Here is a 13,165-nt window from a genome sequence, read left to right on the forward strand (position 1 = left end):
TAGAATATGCTATGTTTTCAGTCGAAGTCGAAAGATGTATGAAGTAGGAAAGAGATTTCTTTCTTAGAAATGAGTTTTTGTCCACCTCAGCAACATTTAAACCTACAATGACCCTTCAGAGCATTCAAATGACAAGCCAACAAGCTTCAAGAATGTCTGCACATTGTTTGAACATTAGACAACTAACTGCCTTGATTGTTGTTCTGTTGAGAGGGTCACTTAATAAGGTATCCAAACTCTCACTTAAAATGCCTCTCAAATTGGAAGGATTACTATTCACAATGATATGGCTAGGTCTTTCCAATGCTCCTTTTATTTTGCTTGATCTATGATTACATTCACATTGCTGACCTTCTATCTTGCTCATCTCCAGAGCTCTCCAAATGAAAGTAAAGAACAATTTCTATATTACAAAGATTAATTCTGTACGATACCTACTTAGGAACTAGAGAATGTATTACAATTTTTTCGAAAAATATTCTGATAATAGATTATGAAATTCCTTTTTGAAAAGAAACTATTGTTCAGAAAGAAATCCACTTTGGTGAACTGTGAATGCACTCAAATGAATAAAACTGACTTCGAAATAATAATGTCAAAATACTGTACTTTAATTCGATTGATACAAACTAATGAAGGCTACTTTGTAAACTGATGAGTATTTACTATGCACTAAACGACAGTGGAAAGCAACAATAATTATTGATTGATTTGAAAATTTTGAATATCATTATTTAGAGATCGCCGTCACTGATAATACTAATACAGTGGAACCTCGACATAGGCTAGTATTATCTTATGGGTCCGAGCAAAAAAGTATAATAACGAGGTATGCTCTAAATCGGGGTGTACTATATGGACGTTTCAAAGGCCTGCAGAAAAAATGTACTATAACCAGGAATCTACCATAATTGGGTAATAATAATAGTAGTAATAATAATAACAATATCGAGTGACCTGACTGGCTCAGGTGTGATGTCAAAGTTTTCAGGTCGCACCTGATCAATTTCACGGCCTCCAACATGAACTAACGACTGTTTTTGAGGCAGCCGGGATCAAAGGTTTAGCGTATACTTCCGAAACACGAGAGTGGTCCAAGAAAAATATCTTGCCCGGGTCGGGATTGGAAACCGGTAGGAATCCATTAAATATATTGAATTGATAAAATCAAAATAATTAAATGATTGAATTCTTGCAATGGTTCTGAATTTAATTTAAAGCTCTGTTCCATGTACTGTAAGTGAGCATACTTCCAGAACAGTGAAATAATGTTAAGTATGTTATATAAAATACATCAATAATTGATCATTCAATCAAATAAACTTATACTTGTGAGAAAATCTTAATGATTTATGGAAGTTGTCTGATAGTTGTTGTTTGACGTCTGATTGTTGTTTGATAGTTCTATGTGTCTTATGGAAATTCAGTTTTTCAACGAGAAGAATCAACAATGTCGTTGCATTATTATGTCAGTTATTTGACGAGTACCTGTTCCTAAAAACTGGGTGAGCCACTGTGATGGAGAAGGAATCTACTATGGAGTTGAATTATGTAGATGTGGACTTGAGTACAAGCTGTAAAACTTTGCTTGATCTAGAAACAGGATTCATGGGCCACAGAAGTATGTGACGTCATTTTCGTAGTATAGAGCATTGACCTAGAGAGGGTTTCAAACAAATATGATTATCAGAAAGAGTATCGTTTCAAACTTCTAAAATGAACCTTAAGTGAATCAGTCATGCATTTCTTATAATTATAATCACTTCAAAAGATGGTTCCAGGATGATTCAAATGAAATATAATCATTGGCTGCTGGGCAAATAATGCTTTCACAGTTCACTCTGCGTTGAACACCTCAAAATGCATATTCATAGATTATTATTTCACTTGAATGATATCATCTAAATTCTCTTCTCACCTATAGTTATATTATTGATTCTATGACGATGGCATTGATTATTTTAATTGAATCGCATTTCTAATTCAGAATATTCATTGGTAATTAACAAGTCCTAAATTATTTCCTATCTTTTATGGAATTGATTGCAATAACATTACATCGGTTCAATATTGAATGTGAATTTGTCTTTCATGAATGATTTATTTCTGGTTTGATAATTAATACAATAATTGTTCTTGTCTTTCGCATGTTTTTCAGGGTGATTCTCACAAGTTAAAAAGACGTGCTGGCTTGTGATAAGAACGATGCTACATGCTTGAACGGGCTCCGAATCACCACTAAAGCTACCCGATCACTAAGCTATTCACTATACGATTTCTTGTCCAACTTGAGGTCAAACATTCAATGTTGGATTCGACGTCGGACCGTGAATGGGGTTGTTAATGTTGGGTGTTGGGTCGATGGTGGACGTCTATTTGGACGAGTTGGATCAACTGGAGATCCAATATATCCGAAATCACCAGCCGTCTTACGAGTTGAAACGTGGAAGGGAATGTTGGACTGACTCGTGACTCGTGGAGCGTTTAGTGATGAAAGATCAAACTAGTGTTCTTACTACCTGTCCAACATTGCTGTGCCGCCAGTTAGATAGTGATCTAAAAGCTCAGTTGATAGAGTTGGAAGTGATTTTGGAGCTCATATTTTTAGAAGCGCTGGTCTCAATCGATGACCCGTCGAAAAATATATTCTACTGAACATTTTCTGAGAACGTGAGAATAAATGGATTGAATTGTTCGTATGAAATACGATAACATGACCAGTCATATTCATAATGAATTACATTGAAAATTCACACACAATTATTCTGACATATATCAGTTTTATCTAGCCTATCATATATTCAATATTACATGAATAAATCTATGAATTCTGTTGTCTCAACAGACTGCAAAATAACCTTATAACATACTCGTAATTGTATCTGTTTCTCAAGGATTAGTCCGATCATACTTTGCTGACATTATTAAATTATATTCTCTTGTATCTATTATTCTTTAACTTATGTCATTTACATTGAGACAGCTATGCTTTCACTATGCCATAACTAGCTATAGCTTCATACTCGCTATATCTATTGTTTGTGAATATTCACTTCTTCTTTATAGGGTTACTACAATGATTGAAATCATCGAGTATCCTTACATATTTTTTTCAATGCATGAAATTATCAAAATTTGGAAATGGCTCTCATGAACCGAAACATGTTACCCATTATGAAATATTAAAGGAAACTCGGTTATTTTTATTCCATTTCTAAAGCTATTGTATGTTATACTAATTTATATTATGTGATGTGAAGTATTTATTTATTTGAAAATGTTATTATTTAATATTTTAATTAATTTACTACTCTGTCGCAGCTTAATTCATTCCATGGATAGTGATGAAGATTAACGTCATGAGAACGCGATTTCCAAAATAGAACTTCATTTTAAAGATGGCAAATTGAGAAAATTGAAAAATTAGATACAATTATAGATGAGATTAGATTAGAGTTCTGTATTTATGTATGTTACAATATTTATTGGCTAATACACTGATTTCCATTAAATGGCAGTATTGCTAATCACTCACCGAATTTTACAAAGTATGAAAAATTAATGAATGAGAATAAAGATTGAATGCAATTCGAATAAAGATAAGATAATATTGTGATTTATAATATGAAGAAACATTCTTATTGTGATGAATAGATCGGCGGTATATTTTATGATTGTCGATTTTCTAAAAAGGATATAAAATAATATCCTTCCCATTAACACACGACCGGGGGGCCATAATATAAGAAATAAGAGATATAGATAAGATATAACATACATTAATGTAATCTTTTCTGTATGGTACGATAATAATTTTTTTCTATGAGCTAATTATTATTATTAAACGAAAATCCATATTAAATGCTGTAATTGGATTTTTGTTTAATAATAATAATTAATCCATTAGCATTTGAATAATTGCAATATCTCAGTAATTTCCATCAGTTCTATGAGCTTTGAGAAACTATACTAAACCACATAAAGACAGCAACCTCCCTGAGATAAGAAATGAAAAGTTGACAAGGCTGTTTTCAATTTGTTGTTGTCAGTCAGCACGATTGCAGCGCAGCTCTTCAACACAATATAGCTCTTTGATGTTTCTCATATCAAAGGCTTTTCTATTTCGTGTAGTCATAATTATGTATAATTATACGGTACATTGATCAGACTGCTTTGATATGTTCTCATCTCATTGTTGTATTCTGGCAAATACTAAACTAAATAAATATTGAGTATTGATAATTTTTTACAAAACTTTCAGAAAATTCAACGAAGTGGTTACTTGCAATCTCTGAGGTTGTCATTTGTAATAATCTATTGCATTTTTAAAAATGAGATTAACAGTCTGATCAAACGTGTTGTACAAATAATGAGGTGATGTTACATAGTGCATCTTGGATCTTGAATGTTTGGGTCCCTTTTGGGGCCGCTCATGGGGGATTTGTAAGTAGAAAACTCAACCTCCTGTCGCTTCGCCAATCAAATTAACTTGGTGTCGTCCGATGAGCGATTCAGAAAAAAATAGTCAACTGAGCGATCCATTGTTCAGAATAACAATTAGGATAGGCAGACGCTAAGAATGGAGGGACTTGGGTGTCATTAATCATCAGGGACTGTGACAGAGGAAGTATACTCGCAATACGATATATTAATGATAATGATTGAATCAGAACTTCAGAACCCACCACCTTCAATAAAAACTAATTTTATTCTGTCATGTGAATCTGCAAGGAATGTGTGGAATAAAATGTGGGAGCCATTTCGCTTTCATATACTGTACTATAACTATAACGATTGTAGATTGGCATAAAATTAAAATTTGTGATTGCTTATGAATGTAGATTGCTTTAGATGTGAAGTTGATCTTAAATCTTCTTTATATCTGTGAGATACTTTATACCTCATTTGCAGTAGTGTTACTCATTCACTTGAAGAAATGCAGATAATTGATAGAACTTTTGGAATTGTAAATTTTTATACATGAATATATTATGTCTATAATGGAGATGAATTTGAACTGTTCAAAGCAGAAAGCTATTCGATCTTAGCTTAACAACTATTACTGATTCATTTTCATGGAAGGTACTGACTGCTTCAATCATCATAAATAAAATATCGTATTGTGAGTATACACATACGCTTGTGGCCTGCCTCTGTCACTGTCCCTGATGATTAATGACACCCAAGTCCTCCCATTCATAGCATCTGCCTATCCTTATTGTTATTCTGAACAATGGATCGCTCAGCGGACTGCTAACCCCCAAATTCGCTCATCGGATTTTTTGGGACGGATCATTTCAAATTCGGAAAGAGATAAAGACAAGAAATTTTAAAGATAGATTCTGATTAAATTTGATTGAATGTAACGGAAATTTCTGAAAATACCTATATTTGAGAAAGTTATTCCATTTACAAAAGATGACCGAAATAACTTTTATAGTAGACCAAGCGAAAATGGGTCTCTCAAGGCCACTGCAATGTTGCCACCCCTCACTCGACCAGTCTATATACATTGACTATATTTTCACACCCTGAACATCATTCTGTCCTTCTCATACCTTCCCTCTTCCTCTATTCCGTCACTATCTGTCACAAATTCTTTTGAGCACGTCAGGTTCAAAAGTTCTATTGTGTCATTCTTTGAAGTTAGAACAATAACATCCCCCGGTACCACCTCCCATCATCCGCTATATCCTTCAACATCATGAAATGAAGGAAAGAATATTGTTATGTATAATGTATAACTCTTTCTTGAGTCATGACATCAAGAAATCCAATTTTATAATGATGATTAGATTTTTCTTTATAAATGCAACTATTTATAAACTGAGCTATTACTTCATAAAGGTTACTCGAAGACTTTTATAATAATCAATTGGAAGTGGAGTGATGTAATTTTATTTATTTTAGTCAATATTCTTGTAGTGCCCACTTCACTCTGCATTTTTCAATTTGCATGAATTCTCATTTGATTCCCATCACACTTCATCCAGGCTTTGGACAGAGAGGACAAGCAATACTCCCCACAATGACAATACTTCACTATCACACCCTCTCTCACACACACATTCACTTTCTCTCTTACTAGCCACCCTTAGTACAAAGTGGCAACAGTGTTGGTAGAGACGGGTGGTGGTGTCAAGAGCAAGCTTTGACCTTGAGGGACCCATTTTCGTTTGGCCAACTATAGTTAAGTTATTTTTGGTCATTTCTGGTGTGTCGATCTGTCAACATACTCTGTTCAGAAATTTAATTTTTCGGTGGTTCAGAAAATCATTCGAGTTATATGGAATCCCAATTAAGGAGTCCCAATTAAAGTATCCCAATTAATAATCTCGCTTATGGAGATAGAGATTCGAAATGGGTGCCCTACTGTCCATGCTTCTACCCCTAGTAGACAATATATTTGGAAAAGTTTGGGACCGTAGAACAATGGTAGGGGAAATCTTCTCAAACACAAATTTTTAGATCATGAAATTTGAGATAAGTTATTTGATTTTTTTTAATGCTATCACATTGTGATTTTCATACTGAATAACAAGAATTTTCTTCCTACGACAGAATTTAACCTTGAGACTTATTGTATGTTTGATATTTCAAACTAATAAGTTGGGGAGATAGGATTTTTGTAAACTACACAATTGAATGATATGATTAACAATTACTAGTAGTTCTGTGAACAGTAGACCTCACGCAGTATTCTCACCCACAAGTACCTGATTGAAACTATAGACCTTATGGAAATACAGCAATAGATAGACTGGCTTCTCCACACATCTGAGTAATCACTTGTCAGCTGATTTATGATGAATAATACTATAGTCTGATTTTTACTCTAATATTGGCGTATGAAGGAGGCTCCTTTTCCCTTTTATATTATCCTTGAAATGCAAAATTCCCAAAAAACCTTGTATATACGTCGATGCGCAATTAAAAAAGGAACATACCTGTAAAATTTCATGAAAATCTATTACCGCGTTTCGCCATAAATGGGCAACAAACATTAACATTTAAACATTTTAACATTAAGAGAAATGACAAACCGTCAAGTTGAACCTTAGACCTCACTTCGCTCGGTCAATTATTATTGTCTGCATTTCCTCAGTATAATCAATCTCTCCGTATTTTCAGTAGGCTACAATAAATTGGCCACACTAGTTTTATTTGTACATCCAAGTCATTGATGTGTCTATTTTTGTTAATTGGACACAAAAATCTAACTTTATCTGCAGAATGGAGCGTGAAGTGCGGTGTGTGGAACCGTCCCTTGGGTTTTTCCAGGTAGTCATTGTATTTGTTCAACAATTTTGTCTTCCACAAAGCCAGAGAACGTCATAAGAAACTAAATTTTAGAAATATTTCTGCATTGTGCTCAAGTTGATCGCATGTTTATGAGCAGGGAAGTTGTAAACGCACTGTGTTATTTTCATTTGAATTGCATTTCAAGACTGAAGCAGTGAACTACTAAAACTACTGAATACTGAGGATAGGACAAAGGAGCTTTTGTATTAGAAGGGATGAATGCCCGCCCTTTAGTTACCGTACAGCTATTCCTCAAAAACCGCTTGCAAACTAAGTTGCTCTAATGTGCCAGTGTGCAAGGGGTGTAATTTTTGTCGAATTCCACAACTCAGTTGCTCTATATGTGAACACGCTTCATATTTTTGGATCAGCAGTCAGATATGAATGATCTGCTTTTTATTTTATCAAATATTCTTATTGCTATTTTTTGCAAGTGTAGCAAACAATAATTTACAACAAAAATTGCGAAAATTGAAAAGCAAATATAATTTTTCAATTATTTGAATTTACGTCCTGATAAAATAACTCTAGTTTTTGCTCCCATCACGAGAATAATCCTGTTTCAATTGTTTCGAAAGTAATGAATGAATGTGATTATTTTTTACTATCTTTTACCCAATGTTCTTTAAAGAGAATATACTGTGAAAGAACATTGAGTACAAAATAATAGTCACAAATTTAATAATTAGGAAGCATCCAATATATGATTAAGGAATCGTGGAGTAGGTCTAATGAATAAAGTATTGTTAATTTTTAAATCCAACTATCAAGAAACTCAAATAAAGGCAATGATTATTATGAGCTAACAAAAGTATGGCAGTATTATAATGAGTAGATATAAAAGGCCGGTCCTGGCACACAAGTGTGCCAGAACCGGCCTTTACCTCAAGGTCATCCAGGTCAACCACCCTAACCTCAAGGTCATCCAGGTCAACCACCCTAACCTCAAGGTCATCCAGGTTAACCACCCTAACCTCTAGGTCATCCAGGTCAACCACCCTAACCTCAAGGTCATCCAGGTTAACCACCCTAACCTCAAAGTCATCCAGTTCAACCAACCCCAACCTCAAGGTCATCCAGGTCAACCACCCTAACCTCAAGGTCATCCAGGTCAACCACCCTAACCTCAAGGTCATCCAGGTCAACCACCCTAACCTCAAGGTCATCAAAAAAAAAAGAAAAAAAAAATTAAAAAAAAAGTTGGTTAACCTGGATGACCTTGAGGTTAGGGTGGTTGACCTGGATGACTTTGAGGTTAGGGTGGTTGACCTGGATGACCTTGAGGTAAAGGCCGGTTCTGGCACACTTGTGTGCCAGGACCGGCCTTTTATATCTACTATAATGGCATTATCATTGGCAAATTTAAAAGAGAAATGTAAAACAGGAAAGGAAAATAGAATTAGAGATATGGAGAGAGTGAGTAACATTCAAAGAGAGTGGAAGAGGAGAGAGTGACATTGGAAGGAATAGAAAAACAGGATAGAGAGATGTGAGAAGAATATTGTTTACAGGCCAAGCTAATGGCAATCTTGGTCCGGCAGAGGAAAAAATTACTTAATGAATTGAAGGAGAGGAAATACTTCCGGGTGTATGGAAGGTGGGAAGATAAGACATGTTACTTAAAGACAAGTAAGCCCTAGCTGACCAAAACTAGTAGGACTACTTTCCCGCAGAGGCCACACCGAACTCCTACACATTCACACATAGGCCTTTGCATAAATCCCCTCCTTTGCGACTATTGCCCAAAAGTTGGTCCCAGTCAACTTGAAACGAAATCCGGGCTAGCCCAATACGACTGGTGTTATGATTGTCATTTCCTCCACGTTTTCAAAACATAACCCAAATAAAATTGCCATGAACCAATTAGGCCTATCGAAGACCGACTTTTTGAAGCGGCGCCCCGATAGCAGACTGGAATTGCGATTATAAATTTATTTTTAAACCTGCCGGCTAGTTTATGATTTAATTAGATTATTCAATCTAATCTATCACAAATCTAATTTATTCATTTGAATAGATTAGGGATAATGAGGATTCATTTGGGTAATCCATTTGACAGAAAAAGACTAAAAGTTAAAAACCGTTTTGACGATAGAGTAAACCAATTTTTTTCATGTACCAAATTTTGCTCAAACAGAGCTTCTAAACTAGCAAGTGATCATGTTCAAAATCTCAATGTTCTTGTATTCAATTAAGTTCTTACACCTATTCCTATTTAATTGTGAAGTGAATTATTTGTTTGCCATTCTCACGAATATCCATCCATTCAAATTCATTCTTAAATTTAATAGTGAATCCAGGATAAAATCTTACTAACTAGTAAAAGATAACGTATATCTTATCCCAATGATTGGCAGAGACAAATAACTATATCCTACAAATTATTTTACAGTTTGCAATCAAATATGAAAATTCGATGGAATTTAATTCAGCAAATTCAATTTTGACAAATAAAGTATGATCGGAACTATGTAATGCAGCCACAGATTTACGATTATATAACTATTATTGGAGTACCAACAACTAATTAAAGGGATTCAGCGAAGTATAATTTGATTCGTAATATTATATAGAGCTTATAAATGACATTAGATAAATAAGGTGAAAGAAAATGAAAGCAGCTTCTAATTTATCCCTTTAAAGTAAATCAGTAAGTTCAATTCGACTCCTGTATGTATCCAATCAATTCTATTCAACCAATAAACTCATGTTTCAAAAACTAACCAACTCTCATTCCAAATGAAGCGTTCCAATTAATGATTTATCGAGGTAATTTTAGATATATATTAGCGGGATACTCCGTAGGTGTGGATAGGTTTGCACTTACATTGATAGCAATATGAATCTTCAACTATAAGTCTTTATGGGGCTATCAATATATCAAAAAGTGGCAGAAGGGAAAGTGGCAGTTTAAACGAATAACTAACAGAGATGAGCTTGTAAAACTAAACAAAAGTTTCATAAAAAGAGATAGAAATGAGGGAAGAAGAAAAATAAAAATGAGTGCAGTATTAATTTTAATTAGCAGTAGTTTATCAGTTTATTTTATTCTCTATGTATCGCAGGCCCAACTGTTATTATACCGATTACTTCACACTTTGTTGATGATAATAATAATTCAGCTTGGATTTACTGAACACTTAATTAGGAAGTTACTGAGGTACAATGAATAATTCATTATTAGAAGTTAAGTATTATCAAAGCAAGCAGATACAATAGATAAAACTTTAGAGCAGCTTGCAAAAGTTTTCAGTTCTAAATATATTTATAGTGAAATATATCTTAAACCAAGTTCATGAACCAAGATATGAAATCAGATCAGAAGGTCTACTAAGATTTCCTTCAAAGCGTTCCTCTCTTCAGAGTTGTATCTTGGGCCATGAATAAAGAAACTTCCAGGATACATAGATGTTTATTTTGACATTCATAGAATGGGAATATTGATAAAGTTAACACAGCCTAATAAAGTGGAAATGAGGTTGAATATCTCAAATTATTGTTCATGACACCCAGTTGAATCTATGGTAGACGTTGAAATCACTACATAATATAAATATTGTTGAAGAAGAAAATCTGTTATTTGTTACGATTATCTTAACTATTCCCGCAACTATCCAACCATTCTCCACCTTAAAAATGATTGAAATTGATTATGATTGAAATACGTAAATGTTAGATATAGTATGTCCGGAACACGGTTTTCAATTTAAAAAGTCAAATAACAAAATAATGAATGAATCAAAGAGAATTGAAAGTCTGAATAAACAAAAATTTCAACTTATATTAACTCACTAAGTTTCTTCTAGGGAAAAGATAAATATTCAAATACAAGATGGGACGTCAAGCTGATTACAGCTACAGCTGATAGCTACATCGAGAACAGCTTTATTGTCCCTTTAAACGACAACAGACACTTGATAGTTTGAAAATCTGTGCATAACATCACAGGAAATGGAACAAGAAAATTGAAACACGAGTTGACAAGTAAATTACATCCCCAGAAACCGGAATATTTTTTATTAACATTAACAATTATGAATGAATTATATTGAATTAAATATATCATTATATTTTTGATGAATATTATTCAAAGAGCTCAGTAATTAATTAAATCAATGAATGTTATTGATTATTCATTCATTTAGTCATTAATTGAATCAATAAGTTTTCATTTTTATTACTCTCATTCAAGTGTTCTAAGTTTTCTCACGAAAAATCGAAGTGAATTTTGAAAAAGTATCATTCTCGATTTACAAAAACTTCTACTTGTACAACATAAGCTGAGAAGAATATGATTGGCTAGGTTTGGTGTAACTTGGTTCATTAGCTTGAATAAATTTAATATTACAATGATAATTATCCATCTCTATTTTGTAGTGTTAAATTCTTTGTTATAAATCTTCAAATTATTTGTCCTAGATCTCTTTTGTTCTGTCTTTTTCTACTTTTTTATGATTAGCATGTGGCCTAGTTTTCTGTCGTTTTGTTTAGTTCAGTTGTTTATAATAAGCTCTATTTTTATTTTTATTTCAAGTTTATCATAGTTGTTCAAACTCACTGCCGGGCACAAGTTTTTCTTTGCCGGTAGTACCATACTGTAATTGATAATATTTATTCTTTTGAATTTTGTAATTACTTTTATGGCAAATAAATGAATTTAATTTGAAAAAATCTGAATGCGATGCTAATTCTGTTGGATTTAGAATGAGAAGTTTGAAGTGGACAAAATTTTAATCAATGCAGAAAGTATTTTTCTGGATCAAGAACTTCATGAATTTCTAATTAGTATAATCGAAATATAGAAAAACAGGAGATAATTACTTGGTTTTTCACAAGAGAAGCAAATCATTTCGAGTCACTCAATGAATTGAATTATTTATCAGGTCGCAACGAACGACATAAACTGAAGAAATGAATAAGGACCATTATTTTTAACAACAAAAAATAATTTCTCTCCACAATAACCACACAACTGCACTAAACTATATACAATTATAAAGATCTGGAAAGGGTATTTGAGATAAATTTTTGAAAAGTTTATTAGTTGATGTGATATGATTCTTGAATATGTCTTGTGTTTGTCAGATACTTCTCATTTGTAATGCCAATTATGAATTCAATTGAGGATCTGTATCATCTTAGAATTTGGCACTAATCAGTCTTCAATCCGAATAATTTATCTATATTCTGATCACATTTGATAGAGTTCTCAAGTTTTTGCTGATAAAAAAAACTTAAAATACAATAAATTAATGAATTGATTGATCATACCTGTGTCTTTATTGGGTTCTCCAAATAGTTTATCACCAAGATCGCGGAGCGCAGTCATTACAGCATCTGAATCAGTATCATTCTCGTCATCCTGTATATCGTTGGAGAAAAACGGAAACGAAGAACAATTTGATACTAGGATCGAGAGAAGAATACACAAATTGACAACAATTGTCAAAGAGACTCGAAAAGCGACCATGGCTTTGGCTTTGCTTAAGACTGCTTTCGATTTCTCTTATTAGAGATGTAACCGATTGGCATTATGTACTATTTATTTATACCAGTGCTAAATGATAAGACACATCCGTTGTTGGTGTGATACTGTACTAAGGAGTGGGGAGCTACTTATTAATCAGCGCTTGATTTATTGTCAGTTCTTAGAAGGCCCTCACTGGACAGAAATGACGAATTACTCGAAGGGCGTGAAAGATAGCGCAGCAATTGGGGGCAAGCATTATTAACACGTGTTGAGGCTCAGTCATTACCAACTGGCTATTGTATGAGTTTGGCAATAGTTTTACTATCATAGCAAACCGTCTTGACCTCCTAGGGATACATTATCCTTTTCCCGGAAACTTATTAGTCCGAAACT

The 13,165-nt window shown here is 33.5% G+C and overlaps 1 protein-coding gene across 1 annotated transcript in view; it reads right to left on the minus strand.

The window, feature by feature from the left end:
- Nucleotides 1-12,858, minus strand: part of LOC111045474 (zinc metalloproteinase nas-7) — a 33,875-nt gene extending 21,017 nt beyond the window's left edge. The window contains exon 1 of the mRNA XM_022330901.2: nucleotides 12,574-12,858. Coding sequence (XP_022186593.1) covers nucleotides 12,574-12,772 — 199 coding nt within the window. The 5' untranslated portion in view covers nucleotides 12,773-12,858. The remainder of the gene's footprint in view (nucleotides 1-12,573) is intronic.
- Between the last annotated feature and the right edge of the window lie 307 nt (nucleotides 12,859-13,165).

Source organism: Nilaparvata lugens, chromosome X, assembly GCF_014356525.2.
Source record: "Nilaparvata lugens isolate BPH chromosome X, ASM1435652v1, whole genome shotgun sequence".
In the NCBI taxonomy this organism is placed as follows: Eukaryota; Metazoa; Arthropoda; class Insecta; order Hemiptera; family Delphacidae; genus Nilaparvata; species Nilaparvata lugens.